General features: G+C 30.3%; 1 protein-coding gene across 5 annotated transcripts in view; it reads right to left on the reverse strand.

The window, feature by feature from the left end:
• Nucleotides 1-9,447: 9,447 nt before the first annotated feature.
• The window catches only part of LOC127714660 (anoctamin-3-like), a 58,500-nt gene continuing 45,435 nt past the window's right edge, over nucleotides 9,448-22,512 (reverse strand). For 2 of the 5 annotated variants that reach the window (XM_052220729.1, XM_052220728.1), the window contains exons 20-23: nucleotides 17,601-17,717; nucleotides 16,129-16,200; nucleotides 12,583-12,644; nucleotides 9,448-10,361 (exon numbers count right to left, since the gene is read on the reverse strand). In XM_052220729.1, coding sequence (XP_052076689.1) covers nucleotides 10,348-10,361; nucleotides 12,583-12,644; nucleotides 16,129-16,200; nucleotides 17,601-17,717 — 265 coding nt within the window. In that variant the 3' untranslated portion in view covers nucleotides 9,448-10,347. The remainder of the gene's footprint in view (nucleotides 10,362-12,582; nucleotides 12,645-16,128; nucleotides 16,201-17,600; nucleotides 17,718-22,512) is intronic. The other 3 variants (XM_052220730.1, XM_052220732.1, XM_052220731.1) reach the window with 3 other exon arrangements.

Consider the following 22,512-nt stretch of genomic DNA (forward strand, 5'->3'; position numbering starts at 1 on the left):
TGATAAAAAGTAATTAAGTTCTCAACGTCTTGCCATAACTATGTTCAAATAGTCTACTGTTGAATTCAAATCACCTAAAGTATGATGAACATTACTTATTTCTTTTACTTTAAATTTGTCAGTATTGAATTCAACTAACTGTTGATAACTGAAGAAATATATATATTGATACAGTGAAATCTGTCCAAACTGAAACGTTTCTAAAGAAGAAACCTCATATGTCCTCCTATAACGGCATCGGTATATTTTTTAAAACTAAAAACCGATAACCTATGTGAACCTTCCAAATATTGCAATGACTTCCACTGTAAATTAATTTGAAAAAGTTATAATTGTAGCATTGTGTCTTCAACGGCAATTTATATCATGAAGAAAAGGGGGAATTGTTGCGAAATCCTAAAGTAAATTATCTGGACTTTAAAATTCGATTTCCACCAGGTTTGGCCTAATGGGAAAAAGAATTTACGTTGAAATGACTAATGCTCCAATGAGATAAAAGCACTTTCATACCCGTCGTTTCTCTTGTTTTTAAATCACGGCTTCTCAAATCGATCGCTGAAATAAGGTTATACAATTTATTAAATTGTTCGCTTTCTTTGATGAAGTTTAAACCAAAGGTAATTCCAATTGCTTATTTACTAATTGTTGTTTGCAATTGGATTTGGATTTAAAATGAAGCATTGACATTTGCAGTATATTTTATTATAAAGGTAGTAACTGACTCTCAAACAAGATAGGATAAATCCTTACAAAACAAATTCTGTTGATTCATTTTTATTCGTGGTATACCAATTTTCGTGGGTTTCGTGGGTCACAGCGAACCACGAATTTAATTCAACGAAGAATAATCCCGAGAAATGTGCATGGAGTCGGATGTTAATTTCCGGTTATGTTATGCAGTTCTAGTATAGTGTTGACTAGCGATAAACATTGTAACAAATCACATGTTTTTATTGAAAGAAGATACAAGTATTTTGATTAAATCAATAATAAAAATATCGAATATCATTGATAATTTACTTTTTAAAATTGATTAAAACTGTTCATGGAAAATAACTGCAAGCTGTTAATTACCGTGTCAAAGTTTGGTTTACTTGTGATTAAAAATCAATAGGATTAAGTACGGGGATATTGCCCGTTGGTAATATTGTTTATGACAGGAACATTTATTTTCACACATTTTACTTATATGACTGTTTATTATATCGTGATTAGGGAAATGAGCTTCTAATCATAGAGTTTGAATGCCTTTTAAAATTCCGACAAGAATTTATAAATTGTCAAAAAAAAAACAAATAATTAGTTGTCTCTGTCCATTATTGTAATATAAGTTTTCAATGAACACTTTAATCAGATTGACCAAACGAGGATTTTGACAATTCAAACCTTTTTCAATGAATTCCTTCTTTTTTGTTTGTTTTATTATTAATCAAACCAAGGAGAATATATGATCTCCTATATAAAAAAGAAATCAACGAATTACGTATCTGATTTTTTTTTGTAATCAGCGATCCACGAATTTACGTATACCACGAAACGTCTTTTTTTCTCTATCCACGAAAATTGATACCCACGAAAATAAATGAATCCACAGTTGTTCATATAAAATTAGAGTGAGCTATATATTAAACGAATTAAATGATGTTCATTCTCAAATTATTTTAATCGGGATACAAGTATTAAAACAACCTTGAATACATCTTACTATTTTATTACAGTTACATTCTTAACTGATTCCTTGTCCAGGTTTTCCACATTGCTGGCCCAATATGGTTTTAAAACTCTTCAACGTTTGTATTAAGTTTAATTTAAACCATTGTGGTGACGTCAGGCTATTCATTTACCGTGGATTCTTTTTCCAGAATCAACGCTTCCTAAATCTGCCGCTGAAATTGACTCACCAAATTATATTCAATTGTTTCCTTTGTGTGCCTAATTTCATTAAGTTTGAATTGGCTAATTTACTGATTTCTGTTCACTAATGGAATTAATTTAAAAACTTACCGTTATTTTTTGTAATTTTTATATGCCTTCACTGGGAATCGAACCCTTCCTTGAAATCTTTTATGTGTGACTGACATCAACACATCGACGAAACCTCTCGGCTACCAATGGGTTACACTGTAGATGTCTATTTTATATATTTAAATGAACATCTGATATACATCGGTTCATCGGACACACAGGGCTTGTACCTTTATATAGACACAATAGGCAGTCGTATAGTATGAGTTAGTAGCCGCGAGGTTAACATGGTTAAAATCAATGAGTCAAAGATCGGGATTTGTCGGTTTAGGTTCGAATCCCTGTATTCTCTCTGTTGTTCCAATTCTTAAGTTATCCTGTTTTTTTTTCTAAATTTGCATGTTAAAGTGGATATTTTTGTAATAATAGCGAGTTTTTACCGTTTTTTTTTTAATTATTATTGGCTATTTCACATGTTTGAAACAAAAATGATTACATTCTATTTGTCAATTTTTGTTTTATAAATATAGTATGATTTCCTCTGTTTTACTACATAATTTTACAAAGGTTTGTTCGCAAATTCCTATGCGAGAAAATCGTGATGTGTCTAGAGTGCTAGAAAAATTTCGATAACATACTTATTTTATATATGCTTTTTGGTCGGGTTGTTGTCTCTTTGACACGTTCCCCATTTCCATTTTCAATTTAATTAGAAATAATTTCGAATATGTCTTATTTTGTATAAACAGATAATATTCATATGCCTGGTAATATAAAGATCTTTAAAGGTAGAAGTGTTATATTTGTGTTTTGTTAACCAATTAATTGTGATCTGAGATTTATCAATGCATCGTTGGACACGATAACATGGTTATTTAAACTCACTTACAATACCTTCTAATTAAGAAAAGGCTTTAGTTTTGAAAAGAAATTAACACAATAGTTTAAGTTATAGATACAATGGATAAGCGTAGATTCATGAAAAACAAACCATTCGCCCTCCGGGCTCATGGTTTCTTTTTCAAGAATCCACGCTTATCCATTGTATCTATATAACATATTCACTTAGTTGGACATCGTGCATCAATATATCACTAGAGATGCATTTTTTTTTAAATTTACTTTTATCGGTAACGCTTGAAAAGAACGCTGATGTATAAATACCGGAGTACGATAGCTATATTAAAAGGCTCCTAAAAGAATAGTTACATTCATCGAAGATCAATTCAGCCTGAGGGACTGGGGTCGGCACCTGAGAATCTAAATAAATCCTATAAACGGAAAATTTAAGAAAAATGTGTTAATAAACATGCAAATACCAATGTACTGACTACTGAACTGATGATACCCTCGGGTACTAACAGTCCATCAGCAGAGGTATCAACCCAGTACCAGTAAATGAAAATAACACTCTATAGTTATTATGCGTTCGAAGGGCTTTTCAGGATTAACTATCATTGTCGAAATGCGGAGTTAATTTTACTAATGGCACCGTTAATGTTGTTCAACATAAAGTGAAAATCACCCACATCTTTTAAATTTATATTTTTAATCTGCAAGTTTTCCATGCGACAATGACTTTTGTCGTACAAATGTAAATTTGTTCTTAGACAAAACATATTCCTATCAATCCATTTCGCACATAAAAGAGAGGCGAAAGATATCAAAGGGACATTCAAACTTATAAATCGAAAATAAACTGACAACTCCATGGCTAAAAAAGAATAAGACCAACAGACAAATAATAGAACACAACACACACCATAGAAAACTAATTTACAGTCGCGGATTCAGATGGGGCGCAATTCTGGCCCGCCCCTTACATCTTAAAATTATCATATATAGATATAAGAAGATGTGGTGTGAGTGCCAATGAGACAACTCTCCATCCAATTAGTCACAATTTGTAAACGTTTGCATTCAACACGCCCACATCTCTGTAAGAGATGTTTAAGGTTGAGTCCTTCTCAAATTGAAAATTCGTAATCCGTGTTTGTATATTTCTAATAAAACAGTAAGAGCGATCTACTCTTTTTTAAATGCACTTTCAGGATCATCTTACAAAATTCATACTCTTACACCCTTCAAATATGAAAAGAGGTTTAGATTTATATTACCACCTTAGTAATATATTTCGTCTTTTCGGAGCACCTCGTGTCTTTTAAAGCAATGATGGCAGAGATTTCACAGCTAATACCATGAGTGACCAAAATCCTTATGGCCCGAGGTAGTGATTGTTCATGGAATGCATAGACACTCGCAAAGTCAAGGATCCCTTAAAAAGGCACACACAGACATAAAGGAAATGTTAAAATCATAGATGAGCAACTATGGTACCAGACAGTAGTCTGAAGCTTTGTGTTTTGTTCAGTTGAACACAAAGTTCGTTCTCATATCATAAAGTTATCAAACAGTCACAATATACGACTCCTCAGGTGTTAGAGGCCAATATTGGTACATCGTCCTCTTGCCTCAAGTCAAGGCTTGAAACTGAAAGTAAATTTTAGAAGTGAAGGAAAATAATGAAACCAATGATCCTGAGGAAAACACAGAAACTGAATCGTCTGCATCAGAACTATACACAGACGGAGACAGAAAAAGATATTGATAAATGTTTGATAGGCGAGTCTAGTTTTCCCATTGTTGATGTATGTGAACAAATTTTCTGGAATAAACTTTATCACTAACTCTCGTAGTAAAAATAATGTGTTTGGATGAAAATCATAACACCACGTAACCTAAAAAGTAAGAATTATAAAATCATAAGTCGAAAATCGACAAACAAGACTTTCCTTCACAAAAAAAAGAAAAGAAGAAGAAGACATTTCTCTAAAAAAACACACAGAAAACTAAATATTGAGCTATATCAGTTCCTGATCCTCTTGTGGCATATATCAAGAAAAATCCAGTGACAAGTTTTTTTTCATATCCAGCAATACGTAAAAGTAGAACATACCATTAGTTATTTGTGTCACAGATATTCCCAAAACAGTCAACCAGATCATGATGGCTTCAAAAAATATTTTGAAGAGACGAAATCAAAATTACAATTAAGTACCCTTAGTTTACAATGTTTGTGTCAACAGATTATTTTCTGATCTTAAACATTGTAGCAGCTTTGGGAAAATTCACTCCTTTGGTTCAGTTTTTCGAAAGAAGCAAGATGTGGCTTTCTTGCAAACAACTTTCTAACAAGGAAATGCTGATGAGAAATAAGAGAAACAGCAAATACCATTTATCAAAATCTTTGGTTTGACAAAACTACTTATAGCCTGGTATCAAACTGACAACCATACTATAATAGAAGGAATCATTCTACCATAAGAATACCTACTGTGGGTCCATTTATTTTCCTGGGTACTAATTTTAGTAGATTGAGGAAAAATTGTATTTTCATGGATTTTTTATTTTTGTGGTTTCTGCAATACATCCAAATCGGCATACAACCCCATAGAAATTTTGTATTCAGTTCAACTTTTCAATTCATGATTCACCTTTACCAACGAAATCCACGAAAAATTTGCATCAAATGAATGATAATAAACCCGCAGTAAGTGTTCAGGCCTTGAGGGAGATGATACTTTATAATAAATACAAGATACAGAATTTCATAATAATTTTACTAGGAAAGATTAATAATGAGTATCACAGATCAAAAGTAACAAAATACAATGATTTATACTAGTACATACAATCAGACATATATAATATCTGAGATAGGTAACTTCATATAACAGATATTAAAAGTCTTTTGAGATCATTATTTTTTTCTCATAATTGAAACATCATTAATAGAAAACAGAAAGTTAAAATATATAAAAAGTATTAAGATAATTTTTTTCATAAAAATCTATTTTTTTGACAATTTTAATTTTCTGGAAATGAGTGTTGACTCTTTCATCTAGTTTATAACAAGTATTTTAGGAAAAGACTATATTTTATCAAAAAACCCACACAAGTCTTTAATGAGACTCTTCAATCTGGAGTACTATATATGTCTCTGATACAATAAATACAATATCCTTTTCATCACTGGCTACTGTTTGCCAACAAATTTTAATGTCTAAACTAAAGGTTTTTTACATTGAGTCCCCAATAGAACTGAATTTATGACTATCATATTCCCCTTTCTAAGTAGCGACTATTAAGTACAGTTATTCCTAAAATTCTTTGTCCCTTGTCATAAAGACAGGAAACGTATTTCACAGTTTAATCTTTGTTGTCACATTTTAAATCTATGCAGCAGTTTAATCTTGTCATGAGGTAATAGAAAAAGAAATGAGATTTTTTTTATCCACCAAATAATCATGTACAATTAGAAGAGAAAAGGAAAGATCTTTATGTTTTACTATCACCCATAAGTACATTATTCAACTTATTATTAATGCTTTCCCTGATCTTTAACTGTGGTTGAGCAATGAATAGAAACAGTTAAAAATTGGTTGTTAGTGCAATTGCAAAAATTCTAAGTCACAAGTTTCTCAAGAAGGTCGAATGTAAATATGATTAGTTAACATGAATCTTGTTTGTTCAATTGGAAAAAAGCAAATCTTTACAACAAAACATTTGGTGAAATCTTTTCTTGTTGAGTCAAATCATTATTATTTTAAAAGTGTACAGCTATTCTATATCAAAATTTAATCTTGATTTTATATAATAAATGAAATAAAAATGTATTTTTTACTTTTTCTATCTAAATTAAAGATGTTTTCTTATATAAGCTAAGGGATGTTCAAAAATTTATTATGAGGGGCAATGGGAGGTTCTCAAATTAATAACATATGGGTGGTTGCATTTTCCTTAGAATTTTGTAAAAATTAGAAGTAAAAATGAACATTTTTATTCTATGGGTGGTAGATGTCTTAAAAAAGTGCCTCCCATGCCGGGCATGCATTTAATTCTGGAACTGCCCTTACATTAACCTGCATCTGTCCATATGACATATCTTTATACTTTCCTTTCTGTAAAATTTTAAATCGTTAATTCCTATGGTTCATCAATTTCGAAATATTGATTGATTGATGTTAAACCTCACTTTCAGCACTGTTGGCTATTTCATGGCGGCCTCTTTTATTGGCTGAATAAGCGTGAGTGTACATAGAGAGAACCATGGACCTTCCGTAGGAAAACTGACAATCCTAGTCAATTGAGATTGGAGTCGAAAGCACCTGCCATGTGCTGGACCGGAACTCACACCTCAGTGTTGACAGGCTAATGATACAGTAGTTGGACTACTTAAACCTCTTGGCCATCGAGGCTCCAAATAATTTCCAAATATGATAGAGTATCCAATATAATTATACAGAACACAAAGGCAAATGACTAAAACAACCCACTGCTACTATGCTTTACATTTAATCAAATAATCTCAGTAATAAAATAGATGTATAGCGCACTAAAGGTTATTCTTAGCGATGATTTTTTATGATAAATTCTATAGATTGATGGCGTTTAACACCTTTTTCAGTAGTATTAGCTACATCGTAGCGGAAATTTTTATTAATGGAGGAAACCAGATTATCTAGAGCTAACCACGGTTTTTGCAGGAAAAATTTGTTCCTAGTCAAATAAGTTTGGAGTAGAATGGACCTGTGGAGAACATTGTTTGAACTTACAATCTCAGTATTGACAGGGGAATGATCACTGTAGATGAATTACTGAGACCACTCAACCACCAACACCCCTATTGATTGTTTTGATAAATATGTTTAAAAATTAAGCTTTGTATACTCACTAGGATGTTAGATCACAACCTTGTTTTATCATGACTAATTTAACATCAGTAAGAATGATGTTTCAATGAATCATCATCTTCCAAGTGTGGAGTAAAAAGATAGCTTATTCCAAAACATATGTTTCATTATGACTTACAATGAGGATGGGGATTCATTTTTTTTTTTTGTTGGTATAAATTTTCCATGGATGGAGTACAATTTTACTATTTCACATATTCCCATATTTTGTGGTTTAACCAATTGCTTTGATCAAAGGAACTAAAACTTTGGATATAATTTAGTAACTAAATTTCTGTTTTCCCTACCTATTAACCTATGAAATTTTAAAATTGCCATATAAGCGGGAGATTTGGCTAGCCATAAAACCAGGTTCAACCCACCATTTTTTGGTATCCAATGAAAATCAATGAATCCAAAATAAATGATTTGAATGCATATCATATAAAACAGACCATCTAAATAGAGGTAGATTTAGTTCTCAGTAGGAAAAAAAACATTTACATTAACTTGATAAATATAAAAAAAAATGAAAATAACAAATTCCAGTACACAATAAAAGTCAATTTCACAATAAACAATATCAAAACATTTATCAATATCAAAAATCAGCAAACAGTTTTTTTTTCCATATAAAAAATCCATTTAATATAAAAATGAGAAGATGTGATATTGCCAATGAGACAACTATCCACCAGTCTGAGAGTAAAATCTGTTATTTATAATGCACAAAATGAAATTATATAATTATGAATTCACAATATATTGTAAAAAAAATGGCTGTCTTCAAAAACTGTCACAGTTCATATAAAAAATGTGTGTACATTTGCATGGTAGTTAAGAGTTATTTTAGGGCAAATACCGAATAAGCATACAAAATTTTCTGTATTTCACCACAATACACTTGTATACCAAAGAGAAGCTCTTAGAAGCTTAAATTGCTCACTAGGCAAATTTATCCCTTAATTGCTCAAGAGAAAATAACGTCCAATAAATCAGTCTAAATGACTTTGTTTCTACCAATACCCTTAAATTTCAAAAACATTTTTATTTTAAGAAAAGATTTTTTTAACATTGGAGTAGTCCATTTACTTCTGTCAAAAGGACTGTATGGTCCATAAACTACCATATGGCCTTAAGTGCCATGAATTATTTGTTAAAAGTTAAACTTTTTAAATTTTCACCAATTAGTAAATTTCATACTACAATTACTCATTTTTAAAATGTATAAATGGCTATGTAAAACATGAGATTTAACTATATTCTGTACAATATGTTTTTAATCATACCTGCTAACTTTCCCGATTGAGACGTGAACTACATGAATTTGAAAGCTTGTCCCAATTGCAGGATCATGATTGTAAAAAAAAATATAAATATGATTTTGTGGAAATATACACCAAACAAATTGTTGTGTGATGTTAAGGTTTTCAATTTCCACCAAAACAGTTTCTTTAAAATACATCACATTTTTTATTTAAGTATTGCAGTCTAAAAAGAATAATCATACAAGATCTCAGGTTTAAGATTTAAATCGTTGCAATTTTCACATGTTATCTATGGATGTAATTATGAAATCAAAAGTAAAAAAAAAATGAACTGTTTTGTTCAATAACAGATTAATAAATAACAATTAAATACATGTACAGATGTAGATGTGGCTGATTGTACAGTGAAAATATAAAAATAAGTAATCTTTGGAAAACATTAAAACATCAAATAATTTTACATTAAAAAATAACATTAAATATTAACCCTAAAAACTAGGAATCATGTAAACATGGTAAATACAACAACATAAAATCACTTTTCTTTCATGGACGGAAAAACAATATCACAAAACTGTTAAAAAGACTTTTTTTCACAAAGTACAATAAATAACACAAAATAAAAACATTATCAAGTTTCGAAACATTTGAAAATAAACCTCTGCTGCCAAACTATTTCATATTTAATATTTAGGTATACAGATTTTCAACATTTTTTTTTTAAATTTGTAAGCCATATGTTCAGAATCGTATTATCAAACATGAAATGAAATTAAAAACTGAATATTTTTTGGGAAGTTTATCTTAGATAAATGTACAAAGACAACAATTTTGGGTTATAACTGACAAAGTAAAACTATCATTTAACTCTTTGATTGTCATTCAGTGGTGTGAACAGATGATCCTCCAAATTTTTTACTTTGTACATTAAGTCTGAATATAAAAATACTGATCCATGATATGCCATTTACAATTACAATTAAACTTGGAAAATGTTCAGGGATTTACATAAACTCATGTTGGTTTTGAGAGAATGAAAATTATGAGCATGCAGAACTCCATTTTGAAGTTTTAAAATACCGGTGTCTTGAGCTGCTATAAAATATTGAAACTTTTCATTTTCAAATTTTACAAATAACACAGTAAAATATCACAAAATAATATATATAGTAATATTTGGATTTCACAACATTTAAAAAAATATAGAAAATGATGGAAAGCTATCAATATATAAAACCCAGAAATAAATTAAACATTTTGCCACCACTGGACTTTACCTAGGTTATACAACAAATATAAAAATTAGCACTGCTTTGTTATTCTAGTACTTATAACTTCTTTTCCTTGAAAACATACTTCGCTGAATTCATGCTTCACTGACTTCACACTTCTGTATCTGTAATAGAAAGGAGTAGGTCAGGTAATACCCCTTTTTGGCCCCAAAATATAGCATTTTAAAAATTTGTTAAACATGTAAACTTTTAGCTATTTATTGGAAAGAAGAATACTTTTGTAACATAAATATGGGATTGTTTTTGACAGTACAATGCACATGCATCAGGTACTAGCATCATTAATTTATGCAAAATTACTAAACTCTTCACAATTTTAGCATTTGTACTAATTTTTAGATGGTTTTTGTCGAAAATGGAAGTGGCCGCACTTGTGTTAAGTCTTAATATTTAAATATATGTTGTATTTGATGATGATACATAACCTATATAAAGGTTGAGACTGAACACGAATGCGCCCACTTCCATTTTAGACAAAAACCATCTGAAAAGTGACGTTTTGTGGCATATTTGATAGATTTTTTATATTAAAACTGGAATTTAAGCATATTTAATGACCAGTTCAGCTTCTCCTTTATCATCATTAGTGTTTATCGGACATCTCATCATAGTAATAATAGTATCTGATGAACATTAACATAATAACTGATTTCCAAAACTTTTTGAAAAGAAACAGACAGACATCAACCTTCTGTGAAAATGAAGCAACGTTAAGGAAATTTTGAGGATTTGAGATTTATAATAAAGACATTGCAAACCAACAATACAATCAAACCTAAGACATTTAGAGCAATTCAATAACCTACAAGTGATTATACCATCATATAACCATATTCAAATCACAAAGAGTATAAATCTGCTGTAAAGAGTTTCAGCTAGTAACCAAAGAAATGCCATCATCATCAAGTCATTGAATGGACAAAAACATTAAAATATAAACAACTGCAACTATTGACAAGGTAATGACTTTTTCATTAACCTGGTGTGCTATCAAATATTTGCTGGAGCACTCAATCCCCCCCTTTTTCTGTGTTAGTTTTTGATATTCTGAATGTTGTCTTGCCTTCAAAAATAATTGTGTTCAAATGTTTGGAGAAAAAACCCAGATCTTGTCGTCTTATAATAAAGCAAGAATAATAATCATAATTAGTGAAGAATATGGAGTCATTTTTTAACTGATTTATAACTTGATCTGTTTTAAGTTTTGTTTATCTATTTCTCAGAGGCGTTGGTGGCCAATTAGTCCAAGTAGTCCAACTACTGTACCACTAGCCTGTAAACACTGAGGTTGTGAGTTGGAATCTCCCACATGGCATAGGTGTTAGACTCCAATCTTAATTGACTGTCAGTTTTCCTACCAAAGGTCAGTGGTTCTTTCCGTGCACTCCGGCTTTCTCCCAACAATAGAGCTGACTGCCACTAAATAGCCAACAGTGCAGAAATTGGCGTTAAACACACAACAATCAATAAATCAATTAGTCCTTGCAGGTATTTAGTGTTTGTTTTATTCATGAAAACAGTTATTCTCAGCTCCTTTGCCATTTCTGACCTGTCTTCCCTTAAATAAACAGCCTAACTCACATATTGAATCACAACCTAAATAATGGAATATCATTTTCATATTAAATACTAGGAAAATCCATGCAGGCAACAATTTCTGAATTACAGTATTTGATGCAATAACCATAAACTATTGTGGATTATTTTATTTTTGTGGGTACCAATTTTTGTGGATTGAGAAAAAAAATGTATTTTCATGGATATTTGATTTTGTATTTTTTCCAAAGTCTGCATACAAGCCATTAGAAAATTTGTATTTCGTTGAAAATCTAAATTTCTGGTTCACCTGTACCCACGAAATTTAAAAAAAAAATGGTATCCAACGAATAATAATGAAGCCACATTATATAGCCTTATTTTTTATATTGTTCATATGGTGTTACAACACTGTCCCATGTTAGGGGAAGGTTGGGCACCTGAAAACAAATTTAACCCCACCGTATTCTTTGTGTGCCTGTCCCAAGTCAGGAACCTGTAATTCAGTGGTTGTCCTTTGTTGTTGTATATCATATTTGTTTTTTTCGTTCATTGTTTTGTACATAAATCAAGCGGCTAGTTTTCTCATTTGAATTGTTTTACATTTGTCATTTCAGGGCCTTTTATAGCTGACTATGTGGTATGGGTTTTGCTCATTGTTGAAGGCTGCAGTTACCTATAGTTGTTAATTTCTACGTCATTTAGTCTCTGGTGGAGTGTTGTCTCATTGGCAATTATACCACATCTTCTTATTTTTATATTATACATAAAACAATAACTATGTGCTACCTTGATTTATGGTAGGTTGAATACCTGATATACTGTTGATAGTGTATGACCTGTCATTCAAACTGAAAAGAGAAAAAAAAAACAAGTCCTTTATGCTATCAATATTAAAGTGAGATATAATTCATTATACCATTACAATTTCTAGATTTTAGTCAAAATAAGTTTATTGAATTTTGTCATACCATTGCATTGAAAACATAACTTACACTTATATCTAAAATAAGCAGTTAAATCCCTAAAAATAAAAATAAAATTTCTTGTGTATAAGCAAACAAAGATATATATATCTGGTATATTGTTAGTGAATATTAACATGAAACACAGATACACCACAAAATAAAATTTACATTTATTATACAATAAACATATCTTCATGGCTGCTAGTCACAAATATTGGCTAAGGTAGAGAGAGCATAATGCATGAGGTTCAAATGAGGATGTATGCAAGACAAAATTATTTAATATCAATACTGATATCTGATTGACTAAAGTCTTATAAAAATCCTTTGTTATTTAGTAGATTTAAAATACTTTTTGATTTTCCAAATTCAACATTTAAAAAAATTGGCTACATCAGATCATACCTCTTCCTTACATGTGAAATTTAAATCATACATTGTTCATTCAAAATCCTTTTTCTTTTATTCTGTACAGTTTGACGGACTATAAACCCATAAATAAATGCACTGATTAACTACCATGAATAATGAATTATTCATTATTTTTTTTCATTATTCAATGTGATTCCACCACATGTGTAAATGCACTGATTAACTACCATGAATAATGAATTTTTTCATTATTCAATGTGATTCCACCACATGTGTAAATGCACTGATTAACTACCATGAATAATGAATTATTCATTATTTTTGTTATTATTCAATGTGATTCCACCACATGTGTACTCTAAAAAAGCACTATAATAGAGCATTGCTAAAAAACTAACATATTTTTGTGAACATACTTTGAACTATGACCTTAAAAATCCTTGTCAGTAAATCCTTTTTTCTTGGTAATTGCAACAATATAAATCAGACTGACCAAGATGCTTGGAAAGGATCATATATATGTTTAACACAATTTTGAATAGAAAATTTCACCTAAGCTTTAGCTTTAATTGACTTCTTGAATTTGACCTTTGAAATTCACCCAAAAAAAAACAAATTGTAATTTTGAGATTGACCATGAAAAATGAAAAGCAGGCATGCTCTCTTTATAATAATTCCAAAAAAAATCTGCTAGATAAACTTGATTTGTTTTAAACAATGGGATGAATAAAACAAAATGACAAAGATTCACATTCATTGTGTCCATATTCAAAGTATATCCAGATTTTGTGGCCCAATTAATCTCATGTTTCTAGCTGCATGACTACCTGAAACCCTGTCTACTATATATGGAATAGCGCTTATGAAAAAAAATACTGGCTATGTTATACATTGCAATTTCATGCAGGTACCTTGTTATACAAAAAAAAACTATAGCATATTACAATACAAAATCAATGGTCCACTGGCAGGTTATTGATAATTGATGGCTACAAATATGTGATACACATTTCAATACCTCATTGCTGTTGTATCGGTATACAAATCCTCCCTATCTGGAGGAGGTTTAACCTCAGGATCAGAAAATCTGTATGCAAAAACAAATACAGACTTACATACTAACCATAAAGAGTAGAAATATAAATTATAAGTACAAAAAGCTCTTTCAGATTGCTTCGTCTGAACATGCAAAATAAGTAAAAGAGTTTAGTCTAAAAGATATGTCAATCCATAGCAGGTAGTAATACTCCTGCAATGTATTGAAACATTTGTGATACTTGTAAAATGGAAAGCTTAAAAAACCATTAATTTTGAGTTAATATCAAAGAACAGGATTGTTCAAATCATTACAGACAAATTAGGAAGGGAAATCAAATAAATATGCACTGTAATATTCAACATTTTATAAGATCAAACGTTTTGGTACACTATAATCTGGTAGAATTTGACATTTCAACCAAACTAGTCAAAGGGGGCAAACCTTCTACATTGTACTAAGTTCTACTGACCATATGGAGTCAATCTGATAAAAAAATACAGATCCTGTGTACACATTTTGCACATTCTGTTCTTGAAATTATTACTTCAGCCAATCAAATGTCAGCCTTCAAATTTTTGAAGGTATGTATTCTTAAGAAAAATCCAGAGGTTCTCGAAAGGTCTTTAAAACAGAAAGTAAAATGGAGGGTTTTTAGATCATCCTTATAAGCAAAGTGTGGACACAGGATTTGTATTTTAATCAGTTTGACATGGTGGGAACTTACTATCCAGTGGTTGTAGTTGGTTGTTTTCTGTCCTATTTTTTTCGTTCATAACTGTTGCATTCAAAATTTGAAACTTTCATTTTAAAGGTGAATCACGAATGTTAAAGATTATCTGATATGCTGAAAAAGTCGACTAAAGTAATACATAGAAATGCTCTTTTTACAGAACTTTAACATAAAAATACCATTAGTTCAGAGACAACAAAAAGAAGGACTCTGCCAGAAAAAAATACATGGAAAGTGTGGATCAGAACTAAATTCATAGTATGGTACCATCAACAACAGAATTGAAAGTGTTTTATGCAATGCATTAAAAGGCGATGCATGAAACTAATGAAATACCACATCTAGGTTAAGAAAATAAAGTGCAGTTCTGACCATCCCAGGTACTGTAAATTCAGAAATTATTGCATGCATAAATTATCATTGATTTTTGAAGGATGTACAAAAATAAGAGATTAATTATTGCAATTTAAGGAAAATCTGCATACAGCCATATGTATCAGAAATCAGAATGGGAGTTCTTATTATCGCAATATTCACCCAGTCGCATTATTCTTATCAATAAAAACATGGCAATAATTTCTGAATTTACAGTATTTATTTCTGGGAAGTCTTCGGACTGACTATACAGTCTTTGAACTTAGTACATCTTAGTACTGAAGATACAACAATAGTACCTGTGCTACCAAATAAATATCTCCCTCCCCCTACATATAAATGTTGATTCTAAAAGTAAAGAAGTTAAAAAGACTACCACTACTGCTTCATAACCCCTTTCTTTTTTAATGTGGTACATGTGGTCCTACATCTGTGATGTTCATAAACATTAAAAGAGAAAGTATTTAGTAGAAAACACAATGGACAAGGCTAACTGCTATCAAAAGTTAAAGAAAAATACTATGGGCTTACTGAATTCATAATGGTAAATTCCAGTTAAAATGTAGGCCATAAATTATAAACTATTTAGTTTTACTTAAAATAACCCTACCATAGTGAAGGTGGACTAATCTTAACTTGAAGGAAAATGTTCACCTGTGGAAAATGAAAAAGAAATCAACTGCTGGTGGAGGACCACATGCACAGATAATGAGAAAATGTTATGCTATTCCTGAAACATGTTACAATTGTTAAAACCCTAAACCTAATGTACAGGAGTTGGAATCATGCTGGAATTATACTCTTCTTGACAGGTGTGCAGTGTGCAATGAAGCATGCATGATGACTTTTACCTTTCAGGTATGTTGTATTCTGGTTTCTTACATATTAAATCAACTGTGGGTAAAGAAGGATATGGCTCTTGTCTGTGCAAAATAAAATTCATTCCGTGAACATGCTAATCTATGCCAGTTCTTTTTTTATAATGGATGGGTCATATTACCAAATGTCTGTATTGGCAAATTAACCAATATTTCTACTTGTTAAAGACTTTTTTCATAGTCATGATAGTTTTTCTGGCAAAATATATCTAACATTTTGAATTTTGTTCATGTTGCCTTTTCAACAATAGAGACCTAACAAAAAATAACTAAATAAAAGTGTGTAATATGTTAAAACTCTGTGTAGTCAAGGTCATACCAAACATATCAAGCTTAAAAAGGATATTTTTAATGACAAAAAATATCAAGTCTAATTTGAATGTAATTTAGAAAATTCAATACTTATCAATGAACTATGCAAAAAAGGTACATGTATTATAGGGATTCACACCGAACGAGTATAATTGTACACCTTATTTACAATGATTCTGAAGGTCAAATAAAGTTGACCTTCAACTACACCAGGAAAGTAATTATAAATATACTTTCTCACTCCAACGGACAATTGTTGCAGGCAAGGCAAAAAATATTTTGTTTCCTCTGATGTGATCCTAACTTATGCTTTTTAATGGTCATTTATAAATAATACCAAATCAACATGAATTTGCGTGTTGTTGACATTTTTTAACTTCATGTATTGCCCATACCAAAGAAAAATAGGATTCTCACTGCATAAAAAGACTTATGCAATAAAGCTGTCTTATTTTGTGTCTAATGTGTATGTTTTATATGTCTTAATATTGTATGTGTTGTTATTGTTATCAATATCGGCAAAAAGCTATACAGAGCTTATGTTTGTAATGTTCATGTAAACCTGACTTGAAAGAAAATTTTCTATTCTATTCTATACTGTTAAATAACCCTTTCTTTCATGGGCAGAATGATGACTGTATTACTTCATAAAATTCATGTTAGTTGAAATTGTAAAGCAAATTTTAGAAAATATAATAAAGCATAGATATATATGTTTTGTAAAAAGAACAGATATATACTTATACATTGTTAAATATATACTAAAAAAAATCACAATTCTTACAAAATTTGTAAACTGCTCTTCATAATCCTCTTATTAGCAACCTATAGCTTTAAATTATAAAAATAGCATGACTTTTTTTTATTCCCTTGCAATTTTCCTGCTTTATTATGATATTGATACCCTCCTCAAGAACCTTAACTGGTAAAATATCTGAAAACACCATTACAATTTTCATTAGAATTTTGTTTTTGTGATATCCTGTAATGAAAGACAAAACGACATAAGGTGTAATTCAACAAAAACAACCACTAGGTGCCAAAGTTGTATAGCAAACAATAGTCATGTGTTAATCACAAAAAACTATTTCTCTAAAATAAGAATAATGAAGATAACCGTCACTAATACCTACACATCAGACTGAGATTTTTTTTCTTTATTTTTCTCTTTTTCTTTTTTCACTATTTTCTTTGATAAGGAAGTGTCGTCATTCTCATCAAAGGTGTCGTAATTAGAGGAGCGTTCTCGTCTAAAAAAATAAATATACAATAATTACTGTTTTCACTTAAAAGGTGTCTGTGTAAATCCCCTTAAAAATTGCCAACAAGTTCAAATGACCAAATAGTACTATATGTCCACATCTGAATATCTACATGTATTTTGAAATGTTTTCAAATGTTGATATGTGAATAGGATAACAGCCTATAGCTAAGTTAATCGAAAATTCCAGAAATATGTATTTTAGAGGGAAAACACAACATAATTTTTTAAGGTTTAGGACTTTTCAACAAAGAATATTTATAACTAAAACCCATAACTAGATACCTTTATGCATATATCATATATCTATCTTTTATCAAATTCCTATCAGATCAAAATTCTCAGAGGGTTTACAGTTTTAAATATATCTGCCACTCAGTTTATCAAAGAAGCATTGAAATAGTTATAATGCACTTCCGTGTTTTTACCTCATACTCATCATATTCATCACTTACTTAAATAATTATAGATTCTACCATTGCATTGTGTGTGATACATCATTTTGCCTCTTGCCATGGTTTAAGGTGGTACATAACACTACAGGAAAATAACTCTTTAAAAATCAGCTGAACGTTACAAGTATGTTCTATTGTTAAGGAAATATTAAGCTTCTCAATGATCAAAATTAAGTGTTTGTCAAACTGCTATCTATCCAATAAAATGTTTGCGATAAATAGTGTGGTTCAATTTTTTTGAAATTTTTATATTTTTGTCAAAGGGTCAAAGTAAATATTTTGTCAAAATTTTATGAAAATTAAACGAGCCAAACTAATTATAGTCAAGGTGTTTGGTACCACCTTAATTTTAAATATTTAAAAAATCTAACTGCCTACCTGCATAACTTTTTGGAATTTTTAATTTTTGATGCTCTTCAATTTCGTATTTAATTTGGCCTTCCAACTGTTTTTATTCGAGCGTCACTGATTAGTCTTATGTAGACAGAATGTGCATTTGGCATACAAAATTATTTGCCTGATATTTTTGATGAGTTTTTTTTTATATTACAATAGTAAAATTAGAGGAAAGTAAGAAAATTTGGCTCATAATTGATTTTTAACAAATGAGATCATTTAGCCAACTCTATATATGTTGATTATCTAATTTAAAATAAACCATTCAGGAAAAGAATAAATCAATTAATAGTTAGATAAAGAGGACAGAAAATAATATAGTTTAAAGTCAGAACTATTGCAGCTATTAGAGCTATTTTCCTTGTAGTTTAAAGGTTTGGTTGGTTTGCTTGCTTTGTTTGTATAGATGTTTGCTCAAGCATTGTTATTAAGATTGACATCTGCAATCAATAGATAGGCGGGGCTTCAGCTTGTATACATTATACTTATAAATGTTATAGGATGTTAAGTATAATGCAGAGTATAATGTATACAAACTGAAGCCCCGTCTATCTATTGATTGGAGATGTCAATCGTAAATACAATGCTTGAGCAAACATTTATACAAACAAAGCATTGCAAGCCAACCAAACCTTTAAACTACAAGCATTAGGAAAATAGCTATTAATGCAGTAGATATGCAAAGTAACAGAAGATTTTCATATATATCCATTACCAAATTAAGAGGATTGAAGAGGAAGTGCTTTATATATGGTGCATTTTTTCCATTCAAACAGTGAGTCAGCCATGCACTCTCAGAAGCTGAGGGAATCCAAGTTTGTCATTTATTTATTTATTTATCATTTCCTTATCACACATTGGGTTAACAAACTGTAAAACACTAGTTTTGTACTAATTCAAATTTACAATTTACTAATGACTAGTTATCAATTTTCTTTGAAAAGGAACTCCCCGCTACCATTAACATATTTACACTTTTGGCATTTAGCTGAATTTTGTCTTCTTATGACCTTAAATCTGCTCCAAATAACCTTCTGAAGTCATGCAAGCAACAATCACTTTTTAATTGTGACGTCAAATTTTTTAAATTGTGATGTCAAATTTTACAGGAACTTGATTGATTTTACGTAATGGCAGACAAATTTGCATAAAAGTATAAATACGTCTATTTAAGGAAGCTGTTTGTTTCACTCTATCCATAACGACATCTACAGTTTATTTTTTGATGCAAGTGTTTGTGCTGGAAGACAATTACAGGCATCTTTCCATTTAGTTATCAAAATGTTTTAATCTTGAATTTACTTCCTGGTCTACTAGGTGTTACAGATAATTGTCTGATAAACATATGCATGCATGTATACATGCTAAGGCATTAGACTTTTTCTTGATAATATTCAGGCATGCTCAAAATAAACAATAAATGGCAAAATGCAGCATTTTCCTGCAAAAACATTTAAATTAAATTTTAATGGAAGATGTTGAATTTTGCCATCCCTTATATTTTCTGAGAAAACCTATGTATATTGTCATAACGAGGTCTTTTCCTTAGAAAAAACTAAACAGAGAAAATAGTTAGATAAGAATGTGAAAAACTGAATAGAGCATATCAACATGACAAGATCTTTTCCTTAGAAGAAACTGAAATGTTAGAGAAAAAAGTTAAAGAAAAACGTGAAAAAAATAATAGAAATAGAGTGTATGGTTCAGAGTTTCAAATGTAAGAGTACAGTAAAACCTTGCTGTGATTGGCAATCTCAAAATTTAAAGGATTATGGGTACTTTCATTTTTGGTACACCAAAATAAAATAACGTTATGCCATTGGTCAGATATTGCTTTTAAGGATGTTGCCTACCAATCAGAATATTTTGGTGTACACTTTTGAAATAATTACCCAAAATGCTTTAGATTCTAAAAATGGTGAATTGGTTTTCCTATACTTGCTAGTTGCTTCTTATTTAGAGAATCTTTTTTCTTTAAATCATCTATTTACAATTCTTAATCAAGGATTTTCAATTTCATTTAGTTCTCTTTGAAATGCATCTTCCTATGAATAGTTTTGACAAGCATCAACTTTTCCAAAAACTAGACTGGCGAAATCCTGCAAGATTGTAATAAAACTGTCAAGAAAATGACTTACAGAAATGAATATAGTTTTCGATAGACTTCGTCTTAACTGAACCCATTTAAACTGAATCTTTGTTCATAATGGACAGGGTGTTAAGAATATGATTGATTGATTGTTGGTTGCTTAATATCCAGTGGCAAATATTTCATGCATATTCAGGTCGAGAACAATTCAGAGTATGAAGGTTAATTTAAATAACAAAAGAATATTCACACTTTATGTCCTAATACAACACTTAAGCTTACACAGGTTCAGCTTAGAAATGTTTGGATACACTTTTTTGTCTGAAAATTTTATGCTCCCCATGTGACTACAATTGATAGAAAATTTAGAGGTCATGTCAATCACCTTATCCTTTCAACTACTGAATAATATACTGTAAAGGGGAGAATTTTCCCAAGTGTTTTTCTTTGCTAATTTCACGATTAAAAAAAATTCACGAAAATATACCCTTGTGTAAATTTGTCCTTTGAAGAAGTTCAAAATTATGCAAAAAGAAAATGGGAAAATAAAACCTTGCAAATAGGCTTGATCCTAGAACTTGCAAAATTCACCACAAAAATAAACTATTTTCAGAATAGCTTATGATTTTACTGTTTTTTCATTATGTTTTGAAGAAACAAAGCAAGTGTGATCATTATTTTTATTTTAGTTTATTAATGTCTTGGTGAATTTAAATCAATAACATGCACTTTAAAGTTAACTTACTTTAAACTGTAAATTAAATGATTTTCAATTATATTAGTTGCATGCTTTAAATTAAAAACCAACAGTATATCATAAACAGATAAATGAAAATCAGTTCTTTCTCCAAACTTTTCTAAAGGAGTGGGTTCACAAACTTATAATTTTGGCCTTAAAAATCTGAAAATTTTAACAGCGATCATGTTGTGAAAATTTGATGAAAACATATTTTGAAATATCCAATTGTTTCAGTTTAAGGTAGATAGGGTGTCTTCCTCCATCTTTGATTTTGAAATACCAGAAAACAATCGGTCTAAATCTTTAATAAAAGGTGCAAATTTTGAGAGTAGTGGGTAATTCATGTGTAAGAATTTTCATTTCAATATAGAAAATGACATATTTTATCATATTTATGGTTGTATTTTACAAAAAAACAGAATGCTTTTGTTTGAATCTATTTTTCCCAACTTTGCCACATAAGGGGAGGCAACTCAAATGTAAGGGCAGATAATTCAGATAAAGTTACTTTTACAATAGAATGTGTTAGGAATTTACCTATTTTATTATGTAGCAAGAAAACGGGTCCCGTGACCCCATTTTTTCTTTTTCTTATCTGAAAGCATACTATTAAAGCTATCTTCTCATATTTTATCTCAAAATTCTATGGTGTAGTTTTCGTTTTATGGCAGAAAATTGGGTTTTCCATGCATAATCTATACAAAATCTGTCAATTTTGCACAACCTGCAGCGTAAAAATAAGCCCCGTGACCCATTCTTTTTATTATTTTTTTTTAAAAAGCATGATATAAACTACATTTTGGCATATTATTAAAAAATTCTATGGATTATAATTTAGACACCCCATCTACCTTAAGATGATTTCACCAATTGCGACATTATAGATGTATTTATTGTGTCACAAATGTAGGTAAAACATGCTTTTTTACATAATTTGGCAACATTTATGACAGTTTTTCTGAAAAATTAACAGTGGTGTCACCCTCCGCCCAAGAATATTTTTGCATAAATAATCTTTTCACACCATATTCTTTACTTTTCAACCAAAATTTCAATGGGTGAGGAATGGCCACATATGAAATCATTAAAAAATCACAATGTGACA

The sequence above is a fragment of the Mytilus californianus genome, unplaced genomic scaffold, assembly GCF_021869535.1.
Source record: "Mytilus californianus isolate M0D057914Y unplaced genomic scaffold, xbMytCali1.0.p SCAF_9, whole genome shotgun sequence".
Lineage (NCBI taxonomy): Eukaryota > Metazoa > Mollusca > Bivalvia > Mytilida > Mytilidae > Mytilus > Mytilus californianus.